Source organism: Saccopteryx bilineata, chromosome X, assembly GCF_036850765.1.
Source record: "Saccopteryx bilineata isolate mSacBil1 chromosome X, mSacBil1_pri_phased_curated, whole genome shotgun sequence".
NCBI lineage: Eukaryota > Metazoa > Chordata > Mammalia > Chiroptera > Emballonuridae > Saccopteryx > Saccopteryx bilineata.
In genome coordinates, this window is record NC_089502.1 from 7,707,639 (window position 1) to 7,723,156 (window position 15,518).

The 15,518-nt window shown below is 43.4% G+C and overlaps 2 protein-coding genes across 4 annotated transcripts in view; one reads left to right on the forward strand and one right to left on the reverse strand.

The window, feature by feature from the left end:
- Positions 1–15,518, reverse strand: part of LOC136316972 (integrator complex subunit 6-like) — a 482,266-nt gene that overhangs the window by 185,342 nt on the left and 281,406 nt on the right. The gene's annotated exons all lie outside the window — the stretch shown is intronic.
- LOC136317346 (zinc finger protein 449-like) lies at positions 325–15,503 on the forward strand. The gene is made up of 6 exons (XM_066249990.1): positions 325–421; positions 3,765–3,913; positions 6,315–6,755; positions 9,204–9,408; positions 13,185–13,349; positions 14,770–15,503. The coding sequence occupies exons 1-6, from the start codon at positions 325–327 to the stop codon at positions 15,501–15,503; spliced, it is 1,791 nt and encodes a 596-aa protein (XP_066106087.1).

A 15,518-nucleotide genomic window follows, 5' to 3' on the forward strand; every position in this document is an offset into this window, starting at 1 on the left:
GGGCAGGTACTGGTCTTCACACGTATGGACACATGCAGGTGACCGCCCATGTGACCTCAGAGATTGCTTTTAGAACAGTTGGCTGTTTTTAGATGTGATCACTGCGTGAGTCTGTGGTGTCAAACTTCATCACCATTTCCCTCTGGCGTTTGCTATGGGTCCCGGGACATGTTAGGCAGTCCTCCTGAGCCTCAAGCTTAAGTGCCCTCATCTGTATTTAAAGCACAATACTAGTACCCACCTCCTCACACTGGGTGAGGGCTAAATTACCTAATCTATGGAGGAGGCTTGAAACAGCACCTGGCTTATAGTGTGCTGAACGTGATGGCGCACTTTGTTATTAATGCGGACCAGATCCCTGATGGCCTTCCCTGTGCGGTGTGTTTTTCTCATGAGAAAGCCATTGGAATGTCACTGCACGGTGAGGTTCATCGTGAAGCTGGCTGAACTGCACATACCCGGAGTGCAGAAGAATGAGGGATGTTGAGCATGGCTCTCACTAAGAGAGCCATGATCGAAGGTGGCTGAATGTTCCTAAAAGCTAGATGGCCTTTCAGGGTTACGCACTAGTATAGTAAGTATATTCCTCTCCTACTTCTTCTGGGACCTGCCTATGTTAAAACATACAAGAAGGTGTGTGTGTGTGTGTGTGTGTGTGTGTGTGTGTGTGTGTGTGTGTATATATATATATATATATATATATATATATATATATATATATATATATATATATATATGTTAGACTGGGAGTGGAGATACAGGCCAGTACATCTATGGAGAGTTCTCAAAACTGGCAGTGTTCTTAGCCCTGCTCAATGGAACGCTATATAGCAGAGCTGTCCGGTACAGCTCTCCTCTTTGCACTTGTGGTTGTTGAGCACTTTAATGTAGCTAGGAGCTGAGTTTATTTTTTTCTTTGTTTGTTTGTTTTTTTATAAAGTGTGATGTCAATGTCCACATGGCTCTAGTGCCTACTATGTTGGACAGCACAGATGTAGAGGATTTGTGGATGGGTTCGGACATTTTATACAGTTTTTTGGCAAATTGGATGCAGAATTGGAAGTGTATGTGTATTTTTCTAGGAAGTGAGTCCTTGGCTTTCAACCGGTTCATTTTTGTTGTTGCTTTATGTTGTAAGATGTCTCACCATAAGTCAAAATTTTCCTACGTATAAATAGGCAGACTTCAAGCAATGTGAATGATTTTTAAACAACTTGTCTAAAATTTTCAGCCAAGGGAAGCTCTTTTCTTTACCAAGGACACTTTTATTTAAATTAATTGCATTTACATTTTTTACATTCCTTCCTTTTTCTTTTTACTACTGTTTACATTCAATATTATTTTGTATTCCTTTCAGGTGTAGAGCTTAGTTGTTAGAAAATCATCTACTTTACAAAGCGTTCCCCCTAATATTTCCAGTACCCACTTAGCACCATACACAGTTATTAAAGTATTGTTGATTATTTTTTTATGCTGTACTCTACATCCCTGTGATTATTTTGTAATTACCAATCTGGACTTCTCAATCCATTCCCAATTTTCACCCAGTCTCGCAGCCTGCCTTCCTTCTGGTAAATGTTAGTCTGTTCTCAGCATCTATGAGTCTCTTTGTGTTTTGTTTGTTTGTTTATACTGTTCTTTAGTTTCCACACATGAGTGAAATCATATGGTATTTGTCTTTCTCTGACTTATTTCACTTAGCATAATAACCTTTATGTCCAACTATGCTGTCACAAATGGTAAGTTTTTGTTCGTTTTTACGGTCGGGTAATATTCCATTGTATAGATAGATAGCAACACTTTTTTATCCACTCTTCTATTAATGGGCACTGGTGTTGCTTCTGTATTTTGGTTGTTGTAAATAATGCTGCAGTGGACATAGGGGTGCATATAATCTTTCAAATTAGTGTTTTGGGTTTCTTCGAATATATACCCAGAAGTGGAAATGCTGGGTCATAAGGCTATGGTACCATCTTTGATTTTCTTGAGAAACCTCCAGACTGTTTTCTTTTAATTTTTATTTAATTTATTGGGGCGACATTGGCTAATAAAATTCTATACGTTTCATGTTTACAAATCTATAATACATTATCTATATAGTGTATTTACTGTTTTCCGTCCCGAGAGCCATCCTGACAGGTGTGAGGTGATATCTCCTTGAGGTTTTCTTTTGTGTTTCTCAGGTGATTAGTGACACTGAGCAATTGTTCCTATGTCTTTTGGCCATCTGTCTGGACTCTTAGGAGTTTTTAAACAGAGTTTGGATATGAACCCCTTATCGGATATATCACGGGGGAATATCTTTCCCCATTCAGTAGATGGTCGTTTTGGTTTGTTTATAGCTTTCTTCACCATGAAAAAACTTTTTGGTTTGATTGAATCTCATTTGCTTATTATTATTGTTTATTATTACTACTATTATTTTGGTTTCCCTTGTCCGAGAAAATATATCAGAAACAAATACTGCTAAGAGAAATGCCCAAGATTTTATTGCCTATATTTTCTTGTAGGAGTTTTGTGGTTTCGAGTCTTAATTTAAGTCTTGAATCCACGTAGAGTTTATTCTTGTCTATGGTGTTAGAAGGTGGTGTAATTTCATTTTCCGCATGCATCTGTCCAGATTCCCCAGTACCGTTATCGAATAGACTGCCTTAACCTCATTGCATGTTCTTGCCTCCTTTGTCAACTGGTAACTGACCATATAGGTGTGGGTTTATTTCTGGGCTATTATGTTCCATTGATCTCTGTGTGTGTTTTTATGCTGGTCCCATGCTGATCTGATTACTTAGCTTGGTAGTATAGTTTGATGTCAAGTGACGTGAGACCTCCAACTTGGTTCTTTCTTTCTGCCGCGGGGACAATGAACTACTCGGAGGCCGGATGACATGCTCCGCGGGGCCCAGGGGAGGCAGCAGATCCAAGGACTGAAGCCCGGTCCACAGCCTTGCTCAGATATTTATTAGCCAGTACAAATAACTCAAGGAAGTGGACACCAGAAGTTTTCAGGGGGTGAAGTAAAGGACAAGGAACATGCTGACTTTTAATCTCTGTTCCCAGAGGCTAAACTATATCTGTTGCTAAATCCTATCCCGCTGTTTTGCGTTTGCAGTACGGGATCAGAGAGGCCCCTGGACTCTCGTCCGCTCCGGGCTTTTGCCCTAGGATGCCTCTGTCTCTGATTGTTTACCCTAACTCTGCAAGTCTTCACAGCATATTCCTACATTTGCCCCCAAATTACTGCATTGTTTGGGGATTTTGTGGTTGCAGATACATTTCTGTATTATTTGTTCCAGTTCTGTGAAATGCACAATTGGTATTTCGATAGGAATTGTATTGAATCCATAATGCTTCGAGTAGTATGGACATTTTAAAGATGCCAATTCTTCTTATCCATGAGTACCATATGTGTTTCCATTTATTTGTGTCTTCTTTAATTTCTTTCTATTTCTTCCTTCAGTGTCTTATCATTTTCCGAGTATAAGTCTTTTACTTTATTCCTCAAATTTATTCCTAGGTATTTTGTTTGGTGCCATTGTAAATGGGATTGTTAGTTTCCCTTTCTGTTAGTTAATTATTGGTGTATAAAAATGCAACCAGTTTCTTGGTGTTTATTTTGTATCCTGCTTTACTGAATTCATTTATCAGTTCTAATATGTATATTTTGGTGGATGCTCTAGGGTGCTCTATGTACAGTATTATGACAGTTTTACTTCCCCCCTTTCCAATTTGGGTGCCTTTTATTTCTTCTCCTTTCCTGATTGCAGTGGCTCAGATTTCCAGTACTGTGTTGAATAAGAGTGGGGAAAGTGGGTATCCCTGTCTTGTTCCTGATCTTAAGGGAAATGATTTTATTTTCCCCATTGAGTATGATGTTAGATGTGGGTTTTTCATATATGACCTTCATGATGTTGAGGTATCTTCCTTCTTTTCTCACTTTACTGAGATTTTTGTTTTGTTTTATCGTAAATGGGTGCTGGATTTTGTCAAGCTTTTCTGCATCTGCTGCTGTAATCATGATTTTTAATACTTTATGTTTATGTGGTCTGTCATGTTAATGAGTGAGGATATTGTACCTTGCATCCCAGGAATAAATCCTATCTGATCATGGTGTGTGAGCTTTTTTTTTTTCTTTTGTGTGTGTGTATGTGTGTGTGTGTGTGTGTGTGAGAGAGAGAGAGCTTTTTAACGTATTGCAGGATTCTATTTGCTAATACTTTGTTGAGGATTTTTGCATGCATGTTCAACAGGGATGTTGGCCCATAATTTTCTTTCTTTGCGGTGTCTTTATCTGGTTTTGGAATGAAGATAATGCTGGCCTTGTAAATGTGCGTGGGAGTCTTCCCTCCTCTTGAAGTTTATGGAATGGTGCTTGTTTTCCTTTGAATGTTTGGTAAATTTTACCAGTGGACTTATCTGGTCCAGGCCTTTTGTTTGTTGGAAGTTTTTTGATTACTGTTTCAGTTTCATTAGTTATAATCCTTCTCTTCAAATTTCCTGTTTCTCCTCAATTCAGTGGTAGAAAACTATGTTTCTAGGAATTTATCCATTTCTTCTAGATTATCCAATTTGTTGGCACGTAGTTGTTCATAATATTCTCTTATAATCTTTTGTGTTTCTGTGGTTTCAGTTTTTACTTCTCCTCTGATATTCATTTCTGATATTTATTTGGGTCATCTCTCTTTTGTTTTTGCTGAGTCTGATTAAAGGTTTGTCAATCTTGTTTATCTTTTCAGTGAACCAGGTGTTGGTTTCATTGACCTCCTGTATTGTTTTTTTAGACTCTTTCATTATTTCTGTTCTGTTCCTTATCATTTTCCTTCTTTTATTCACCTTGGGCTTTGGTTGCTGTTCTTTTCCTACTTCCTTTAGGGGAAAGATCAGATATTTTGAAATTTTTCTTGTTTCTTGAGGTAGGCGTATAAAGCTATGAATTCCATCTTAGGACTGCTTTCGGTGTGTTCAACAGATTTTGGGTTGTTTTATTCCCATTTTCATTTGCCTCAAGGTATCTTTTGATTTCTTCCTGATCTCATTGTTAACCCGTTTATTGTTCAGAAACATGTAATTCAGCCTCTATTAGTGTGTTTTTCTGTTTTGTTTTATTTCCTTGTAATTGATTTCTAGTTTCACACCATTGTGGGTCAGAGAAGATGCTTGATATTATTTCAAACTCCTTTAATCTACTGAAACTTGTAGAGTTTCCTAACATGTGGTCTACCCCAGAAAACCTTCCATGTGCACTTGAAAAGGAAGTATAGTCCTGCTTTGGGGTAAAATGACCTGGTAATGCCAATTAAATCTATCTGATCCAGTGTGTCATTTTTTTTTTTGTATTTTTCTGAAGCTGGAAACGGGGAGAGACAGTCAGACAGACTCCCGCATGCGCCCGGCCGGGATCCACCCAGCACGCCCACCAGGGGCAATGCTCTGCCCACCAGGTGGCGATGCTCTGCCCTTCCGGGGCGTTGCTCTGCCGTGACCAGAGCCACTCGAGCGCCTGGGGCAGAGGCTAAGGAGCCATCCCCAGCGCCCGGGCCATCTTTGCTGGGCCATCTTTGCTCCAATGGAGCCTTGGCTGCGGGAGGGGAAGAGAGAGACAGAGAGGAAGGAGGGGAGGGGGGTGGAGAAGCAAATGGGCGCTTCTCCTATGTGCCCTGGCCGGGAATCGAACCCGGGTCCCCCGCACGCCAGGCCGACGCTCTACCGCTGAGCAAACCGGCCAGGGCCAGTGTGTCATTTAAGGCCACTGTTTCTTTGTTGATTTTCTGTCTGGAAGGCCTATCCGTTGACCCTTTTATCATTATGTAGTGTCTTTATTATCTCTTACTATATATAGTCTTCGTTTTAAAAAGTGTATTATTTTAAGATATAAGTATTGCTGCCTCAGGTCTTTTTAAAAAAATTCTATTTGCATGAAATACCTTTTGCCATCTCTTTACTGTCAGTCTGTGAGTTTCTTTTCTTCTGTGGTGGGTCTCTTGTAGACAGAATATATACTGGACTTGCTTTTTTACTGATTCAGCTACCTTAATGTCATTTTATGGGTGCATTTAAACCATTTTCATTTAAAATGATAGTTGATAGGTATGCATTTATTGCTATTTTATTCTTTATAATGATGATTCTCTTTTTCTTTCTTTCTTCTTCTTGAAGAATTCTCTTTAACATTTTCATCAGATCCTAAAAACCATCCAAACGATGACAAGCTGCTACTTTAGGGCTTTGCTGGAAAGCAAGCAGTTAATGGAGATAAGGATGACCTCTGGTAACCACTGCTGTTTCTCCTTTCTCACTTGCCTTGTCCTCTGCTGTAGGTGTCTCCCGCAAGAAGTACACAAAGAGACAAATTGGAATCTGAGACTTCAGCTGCCAGGAACCTTGTACACTGCTGGAAGGGGGCAATGGATACTGTCTTCCGTTGTGCAATGCAGGCCGCCTTGAATCTGGGCTCAACGTTTCCAGAGTGTGATACTGACTCGGAAGTCTTCCGTCAGCGCTTCAGGCAGTTTCGTTTCAAAGAAGCAGCTGGGCCTCATGAAGTTTTCAACAAACTCCGGGAGCTTTGCTATCAGTGGCTGAAGCCAAAGCTGCGATCTAAGGAACAAATCCTGGAGCTTCTAGTGTTGGAGCAATTCCTAACAATTCTGCCCCGGGAGCTAGAGACCTGGGTGACAGAACAACGCCCAGAGACTACAGAAAGAGCAGTGTCACTATTAGAAGGCTTACAGACTGAATTTGAGCTACCAGAGCCACAGGTGAGAAAAGAGTCAGGGATCTGGGTAATTAGACTAAAGGGTACCAGAGACAGGTGGGATTGGATCGGACATTTGCCCCCGTGTCTTTCTTCAGCCCCACGATTTCACCACACTTCTTTTCATCTCTCTCTTCCAGTGGAGAAAACATGTGGGTCAGTGGTTTTCAACCTCCTCAGACTCAATCCCCCTTCTGTAACAAGTATTTTCTAATGTCCCAGTAAATGTACCTAGATGAAATTCGTAGATAATAGAACCTACCTACAAGCACTCATCAGAAACACCAATATTACGCTCTAGTGTCTGCAGACCAAATCTGGCTGCAGCCCATTTTATATGTGAGCTAGTCATGGTTTGGACCTGTTAAAGCATTGTTAGAAAACCAAAGAGGAAGAAGGAGAGTAAATCGCATCCTGAATGTGGCACACAAAGCGTAAAATATTTACTGTCTGGCTCTTTGCAAACGAAGTAGGCCAACTTTGAGTCAAGTAGAGTCTCGGAGGAATTTAAATAAAAGGAACAGAGTTGACTAGAAACCAAAAAGCATTTCAGCGTGCACATGTCCTGGCTTGAGTGGCTTCAGAAGACCTTATGAAGTTGTCAGACGCTTGCCTCTCTACTCAGACTCCCTGTGAAGGCTACAGGCAGTAATTCAGGCCAGCAGAGCTCCAACACTATGAGCAGTGTTACTGCTGGTCATGTGATTTTCCAGAGTGGCAAAGAAATCTTGGTGAACCTGAACAATTAGTAGTATAGTCTTTCTTTGAAAAGAAAAGAAAGAAAGAAAAAGTAAGAACACTTTTTTTAAAATTTACACCTTACATTCAGTATTACTTTTTATTAGCTCTAGGCACACAGCATAGTGGTTAGACAGTCATAGAGTTTACGAAGGGTCCCCCCGATAACCCCAGTACCCACTGGGCACCATACATAGTTATTACAGTATTGACCATATTCCCTATACTGTACTTTACATCCTCACCATGACTTTCATTTCCAAAGCAGTGCTTGCCTAGAAAAGTTGAGTCATGCTAAGGTGTGCAATAACGTTTTGAGATTATATGACGAACAATGAGAGGGTGTCGATTGGTTCTTTTTACCTATGTCAGTGGTCGGCAAACTCATTAGTCAACAGAGCCAAATATCAACAGAACAACGATTGAAATTTCTTTTGAGAGCCAAGTTCTTTAAACTTAATCTATATAGGTAGGTACATTCCTTATTGAGGTAGCAGCTGCACGTGGTATTTTGTGGAAGAGCCACACTCAAGGGGCCAAAGAGCTCGTGAGCCACAGTTTGCCGACCACTGACCTATGTGGGTATTTGAGGGGGACAGTCCAAAGCTGGTAGGGACCTGGAGTTCTGCACTGTGCATTATCTATACTCCCATCTCTGCCCACTCAATTGTGATAGCCACCACCTGCCACTGTATTCTAAACACCTCCTAGGGGCGGTGGCCTGGCCCTCTGCTCAGAACCCCCGAGGAAAACCTGTTGGAGGCTTGCGATAGCTGAGCACAGGCCGTCATCTTTGGAGAAGGGAGGAAGTGTTTCTAGTTGGGCATGAGGGGCGCTGCAGTCTTGTGTGTTGATGGGATTCGGTAGTTAGCCTGTACGGACAGGACTCTGTTCCCAAGTTTCCTGCCTCCAAGATGGAATGCCTTTATGGTTTCCCTTCCCTTCTGTGTCTCTTTGTTTGGCTTATGCATGAGATTTTTTTTCTTCGTGTGGTCTTATCCTGCATTGTCAGTATGACAGGCACCAGCCAAGTGTGGCTCTGGAGCACTAGAAGTGTGGCTGGCCCAGATTGGGTAGGCTGCGAGGATAAATGCATACAGCACTCAGAAGACTTAGGGTGAACAATGAGGTAGATGACATAGCTCATTAATAATTTTGAATGCTGCTTACATTATGAAATTATGCTATTTAGATATATGTTGTTAAATAATGGATATTGTTAAGATTGACTTTACCTATTTCTTCTATATGACTGCTGGAAAATTTAAAATGACTTTGGTGGCTTGCATTTTATTGCTACTGGGCACAGCTGATCTAGACTTTAGAGCAGGGGTCCCCAAACTTTTTGCACAGGGGGCCAGTTCACTGTCCCTCAGACCGTTGGAGGGCCGGACTATAAAAAAAACTATGAACAAATCCCTATGCACACTGCACATATCTTATTTTAAAGTAAAAAAACAAAACGGGAACAAATACAATATTTAAAATAAAAAACAAGTAAATTTAAATCAAGAAACTGACCAGTATTTCAATGGGAACTATGGGCCTGCTTTTGGCTAATGAGATGGTCAATGTGCTCCTTTCATTGACCACCAATGAAAGAGGTGCCCCTTCCGGAAGTTCAGCGGGGGGCCGGATAAATGGCCTCAGGGGGCCGCGGGCCGTAGTTTGCGGACCCCTGCTTTAGAGTGATGGGCTCTGGCATTTCCTCCAGATCTTTACCCCAGACATGCTTTTGGATGACCTGGCAGCAGTTGAAATGGCAGACATACCACCAAACATCCACGTGGAGGTACCCCCTCTCCAAGCAGTGGGACCTGTCTCCGAGTCCCCAGTGGCAGAGGCGTGGATCCCACAGGCAGGGTTGCAGGAGCTGAGCTACGGTGCTGCTGGGGAAGGCCAGCCCCTTCTGGACCCTGGTAAGACACGGGTTTTATTTCCTGTCCTTGATTTCTGTTTTTGGAGCTCAGAAGCTCTCCAGGGTTGAGGTTGTTTAGAAACACCAAATATCCGATGAAAATGGACCACTCTGTTAAAGACTAGGAGGAGGAAATTAGATTGAACACATTAGATTGAACAAGATTCAACATCCCTTAAGCTAATGAGCCTGCTCATGAAAGAGGCATCGGCCGAGAATGTTGCACAGGAAATCGATGGGAATTTTGGTAGTACGAATAAAGATGAATTTCCCCCAGCAAGTTTTTGTCAATGACATCTGTGGCAGTGTGAGTCCCAAGGGCCTCGGTTGCTCTTATGGCTTAAGAGCCACATTCAAACATGATACCTTATTAATGTACTCGCTTCAGATCCTTTAAGAGGATTTAATTGATTACTAAATAAAATGAATATATATCTTATCCCTAAAAAGCTAGAGCAGTGTTTCTGCAAGTATAGCAAGCAGCTTCTCCTATCAGGATCACACGGGCTGGGTTCATTTTTCACAAGCTCTCCAGGTGAGAGCTGTGCATACTATGGTTTCAGGACCACTGCCCCAGACAGCACAGGAGTTAGTCCCAGGAGAGAAATTCCAGGGTAAGAAAGGTTCATAGAAGTTCGTGGAAGTCTCAAAGGTGGTCAGGGACTTTCCAAAACTGTACAGAAGGAGAAACCACAGGGTTCTCCGGCCAGGCCCTGGGAGATACCATGTTAGAAAAGATTGTCGTATATGAATTCAAAAATCTTGTGAACTTTTAGGTACCCTGCCTGGGTTCCTTGCTTTTCCGTGTCCTGACTAGGTGCGTGAGAATGGATATCCAGACACTTGGACCCATTTGCTCTTGAAGCCAATAGAAATTCCAGCTCTAGTGCTTCCCTGTGGTTTTACCCCTCTCTTGCGGTTTCCATTCCGAGTGCTATCTCTCTTCTCGGGGTGTCTGGCAGACAATGAGGAAGGATACATGTGAGACTACACTGTCTTTTTGGAAAGGATGGTTTGGTCCATTCCAAGCACAACTGTACGACCACATGTTATTTATATGTGCAATGCTACCCATCCTTACACAGTTCATCTCATAATGTCACAGTGTGGTTATTTGGTCCTGAATTTGTCTCCCTTTCTGTATTCATTCTGTTTGTCTGGTACCAAATCTTGAACCTTGCTCTAGCAAGTGCTGGGCATATAGAAGATACGGGCTCAGTCTCGTTTGCAATAGCAGTGACCAGGAGGAAACACCCAAAAGGAGAGATATATAACCATTAAGGTCAAAACCAAACTATATAGAATATTGTCGTTTATACTCCAGTCTTTATTTTGCCTGCATCTCTTATCTGTTAACAAGCTTTTACAAACCTGTGTTTCTGTGTGTATGCCTGCAACAAGTGGCAGAACCTTGCCAGTCGTGTTGAATTATGAATCATTCTGCATGAGTTCCCATCACATGTGCGGATTTGCTCCTCTTAGCAGCAGTGCTGGGTGCAGAGAGCAGCACTGTTGCTCTTGATTTGCGTACTTGAGTCTCTAAAGCACAGGAACGTCCGGTATGTTCAACAAGGGAGAGAGAGAATGATGTAACAAGTGAAGTATATCTGTTAGGAGGAGAGGAACCTACTCCTTTCTCAACACTGTTTAAAGTGATATAATATGCTTTGTCTTCCGGACTGGGAGGTCTCTATGTCTACTTCCTGGTCACCAAAGTCTCATCCTCTTTACCACTTGTAGAGGGCCCAAGGGGTCTGCAGGCAGAGCTAGGAGAGAGATATGACCAGCAGGTAGGTGGCAGGAGCACGCACAAACTTTGCTGGGCAACTCTGTCAGGTGTGCCTGTGGAGGAAGTCAGGGGCTGGAAGGGGAGGAGGACCAGGGAACTCCACAGGGAGTAAGGGCTCGAGAGGGGGCTTGCCTGTCTAGGTGAGGATGTAGCCCATTAGCAAGCACACTGGGAGTCTCCAGGTCAGAGAATGCCAATGGGCAGCAGCAGCTTGGGGTCATATAACCACAAGGCTCCACCTTTTCAGTGCCTAGCAGATGTGGGGTGATAGTTTCTGGGCTATGCAAAGGAGGCCGGCTCTAAGTGGTTAAAAATCTGCTTCTGGGAGCTGATATTTGAATGCTTGGATGTGTGAGAATTTGAGTTTGCAGCATGCAAGCTTTTGAGTAAGGAGTCCCAGTGGGAGTGAAGAAATGAGCAGACTAGAGCCCAATACAAAGAAGGCTCGTCCATACCCTTAGGCTCGTTTCCAGCACAACCTCTCGGGTCCTCTCTGTGGCGTTTAAAGGTAAAGAAAAGAGCCATGTCCACAGAAGGTGGCATAGAGACATGACTTCTGACTGACTGATGTTCAGTGTCGGCCAAAATATCGTGGAGCCAAGCTATAAAACACACAGTGAGCATCCTTCTGTGTGCATGTGCCAGCAGGACAGATTTCTAGGTTAGGAACGATTGGTTAGGGAGCCTATGCATTTAAAACTTGAATAGATATGGACGAATGTGCTGCAAAATTATTGCACCAATTTACCCTCCCACTACAGCATGTGAGTGCGAGTGTCTGCTTGCCTCCACTCACAGCTGTGCTTTGTGATGAGCACCAGGGCTGTTCTCCCTTTATTGGCATACAGATGGAGGGCTGTGAAAATCCTTTTAATCATTGTCCAGTTCATGCCGCATTTGTGGTAGCATTTTATGGAATGGGTGACTAGAGGGTGGCAACTGAAGTCCGAAGGGTGGGAGATGGGTCAGAGGAGGATGGTTAGCGGCCTTAGCTGACGCGGGCTGTGAGCTTAAGCTGGGGAATACAAGCTCAGGGTAGTGGCAGGAGCAGACCCTTGAGAGTCCAGAAAGTGGAGGCTGAGTGCACCTGAGCCAAAAAAAAAAAAATCAGAATGTCACACAGGAGAGAGGTGGGTGGCGGTAGGCTTGGTGCACAGTGAAGAAGTACATGAGGTTGACATCCAGCAAGGTGCTCCAGATTGGGCCAGCTTCTTTGAAAGTTGGCACTGGCACCAAGGAGTACTGTGCCGGGCTGAGGAAGCAAGGGGACAGTTCTCAGTCTCTTTCGGTTTGGTGCTGCACAAAAAGGGGCAGCTGGACTGACGATGATACTCCTGGCCTTGTTCTCATGGGTGCTAGATTCTGCTTCCGGGGCTGCTTCAGTCCTTGACTAGTCACATCTTTAGCTCCCTACTTTCACCCAAGGGGCACGTGTCTGGGTTGCTTTCGTGGTGACTTGCGATGAATCTACAGCCTGAAGAGTTTCAAGTCCATGCTTTATGTATCAGATGGGAACTGCCATATGAACATATCCTGCCATTCTGAACTTGTTTTCATGTCTCTCTTATGGGGAAATTCTCCGCCTTCAGGTTTCTGCCACCCTAAGGCTGTGCTGCTGTCCGCTCCACCCACCCACCCCCGCCATGACCTTTCACATTGCTCGCACTTTTGCTTGATTGCAACTATCCTTTGACTCATGACATCCAGTTTTATTTGACCCAGGGCTTATACGCTCTCATCCCAACCTTACCTTTGAAGTGGAAGCATAACCAAAATGAAGAGTTGTCTTTTGAATCCCTTCATTTGAAATATATGGTATTTTAGTCGACTTCCTATGCTTCTCAGTATATGTTCTAAAAGCTCAATTTTCTTTCGGATTAACATTAGTCAAACCAACTTGCTAATGTCTGTTTACTAATTCTGATATTTAAGCATTGCCCTGTATTTCATTCTGAAATGAGCCACTTCCAACTCACACTTGATTGCAGACCCGTCAACTTGGCCAGAACTGAGGTGGGGGTTGGAAGAGGACCGAGCCACTGTGGCCTTCACTGAGGAGAGGCGTGGTAGAACACAAGGGGACAGCGAGTTTAGAAACTTCTCCTGGTTGTCCTTACATAGACACCGAGAAACATTGTTTGGTGATTATTTCGGTTTGCTTCAAGAGACTCTACTTCTAGACTTCAGCTGAAACAAACAGACAGATTATTTGTTGCCCATTGCCGACCTACCTCAGTTGCCATTTTAATTTGAATATCTCTTTAAAAAATTATTCCAGTAACCATTCTCCTAACCACCACTTTGGCCTCTCATTTTCTTCACTTGGCAGTCAATAAAACAGTGTTTCTCAGCTTTAATCTGCCAACACTTTAGGAAGGTTGAGTTCGTGTTCTGGCCCTCACCTACATAATTCCATTCTCAAAACAGATGTGGAATTCTTTCAGTGCATTGATTTTGCACCAGTATTGATTCACTTCCCTTCTGTAAATTGGAGGAGAATAGCTTTGAACTGAGCACAATAGGATCTCCCCTCTGCCCTGCCATTTGGCTTTCTTCTTATCTTGAAAGCGCGCGCGCACACAAACAGACACACACACACAACTTGTCAGAGGCTCCTGGAGAAGCACTGCTGAGAAGGGTAGTAGGCAGATATTGAGAGGCCACGTGTCCAAGAAAGAGACCTGGACTCTGAAAAATCCGGTGTGGATTCAAACTATCCTTCCTCCAATCTCTCCTTATGGCCAGGACACCCACAATCAGAGCCTGACCCTGCAGCGACCTCGGAGAGAGACCTACAGGATTGCAAGGAAGTGCAACAACTCTTGGAATTGCTTGACTTCAAGATAGGTAGGTGAGGGTTCGCGAAATGTTTGGGAAGAAATGAAAGTAAAATTTGTCCTGACTCCCAGGATAAAGAGATTTGGGATATACACTTGGAATTATTTCCATCTTCCCACTAGCTATTGACTAGAAACCTCAGTCTGTCTCTTCATTCCCCTTGGGACATGGTGACACTTGCAATTCCTACCCACGTTCCTGATTTTGATATTGGGAGAAAAGAAAAATGTCAAATCAGAGAAAAACTGGAAAGTATATAACCATTTTCTGGGTTTTTGTTTGTTTGTATTTTACTGATAGAAACAGAGAGAGAGACAGAGAGAGAGACAGAGAGAGACAGAGAGAGGGACAGGCAGACAGGAAGGGAGAGAGATGAGAAGCATCAATTCTTTGTTGCAGCAGTCCAGTTGTTCATTGATTGCTTTCACATATGTGCCTTGACCAGGGGGCTAAAGCAGAGAGAGTGACCCCATGCTCAAGCCAGCGACCTTGGGCTCAAGCCAGGGGCCTTGGGCTTCAAGCCTTTGGGTTCAATCCAGTGACCATGGGGTCATGTCTGTGATCCCCCACTCAAGCTGGCGACCCTGTGCTCAAGCTCGTGAGCCTGCACCCAAGCCGGATGAGCCCTTGCTCAGACCGGCGACCTCAGGGCTTTGAACCTGGATCCTCAGCATCCCAGGCCAACACTCTATCTGCTGCACCACTACCTGGTCAACCTATTTTCTCTTTCTTTAGACAGAAATGCACTTCTTGGTCCCAGTTCACCAGAAGACTCTGAAGAGCCAAAAACTCAACTGGAAAATCACACAGAGCAGCTACCCGGAGACCACGCATTGCCTGTCGATGACTGGAACCCCTTTCCAGGAGACAGAGCTCAGAGATCCAACAAGGAACAACCCCTCAGCTCCAGTGCCCTTGAGCAAAACAGTGTCCAAAAGCAAGCACACCGATGTATTCAGTGTGGGAAATGTTTTGTTTCCAAGAAGGTACTTAAAGGGCACCTAAGAATTCATTCAGGAGAGCTCCCTCATGAGTGCCTTGAATGTGGGAAAAGATTCCTTCGTAAGTCCAACCTACAACGGCACCTCCGAGTTCATTCAAGGGAGGCACCCTATAAGTGCAGTGCGTGTGAGAAGCGATTCACTCGGGCATCGAAACTCATGGAACACCAGGAAACCTCTTCTCCTCAAGGAGTGTACACTTGCCCTGACTGTAGGTTGCAGTTTTGTGTTAGAAAATATTTTATGCAACACCAAAAAAGCCACACAACTGTAAAACCCCATAAATGTCACAGTTGTGGGAAGAGATTTAGTCGAAAAAGAGACCTTCATGTGCACCACATGGCACACACTGCAGAGAGACCGTTTGTGTGTGAGCAGTGTGGGAAAAGCTATAGACAGAAATCAAGCCTTGCTTTTCATTTAAGAAACCATCCTAGGGGAGAAGCCATTGTTCTACAAGCTTCTTAAAGATAGCACACTATC

Excerpts from the sequence above, each read along its gene's own strand:
- LOC136317346 (XM_066249990.1), top strand. The coding sequence starts at position 325 with ATGGCGCACTTTGTTATTAATGCGGACCAGATCCCTGATGGCCTTCCC. Across the intron at positions 6,756-9,203 it reads TTGAGCTACCAGAGCCACAG|ATCTTTACCCCAGACATGCT; the intron begins GTGAGAAAAGAG and ends CATTTCCTCCAG. Across the intron at positions 13,350-14,769 it reads ATTGTTTGGTGATTATTTCG|ACAGAAATGCACTTCTTGGT; the intron begins GTTTGCTTCAAG and ends CTCTTTCTTTAG.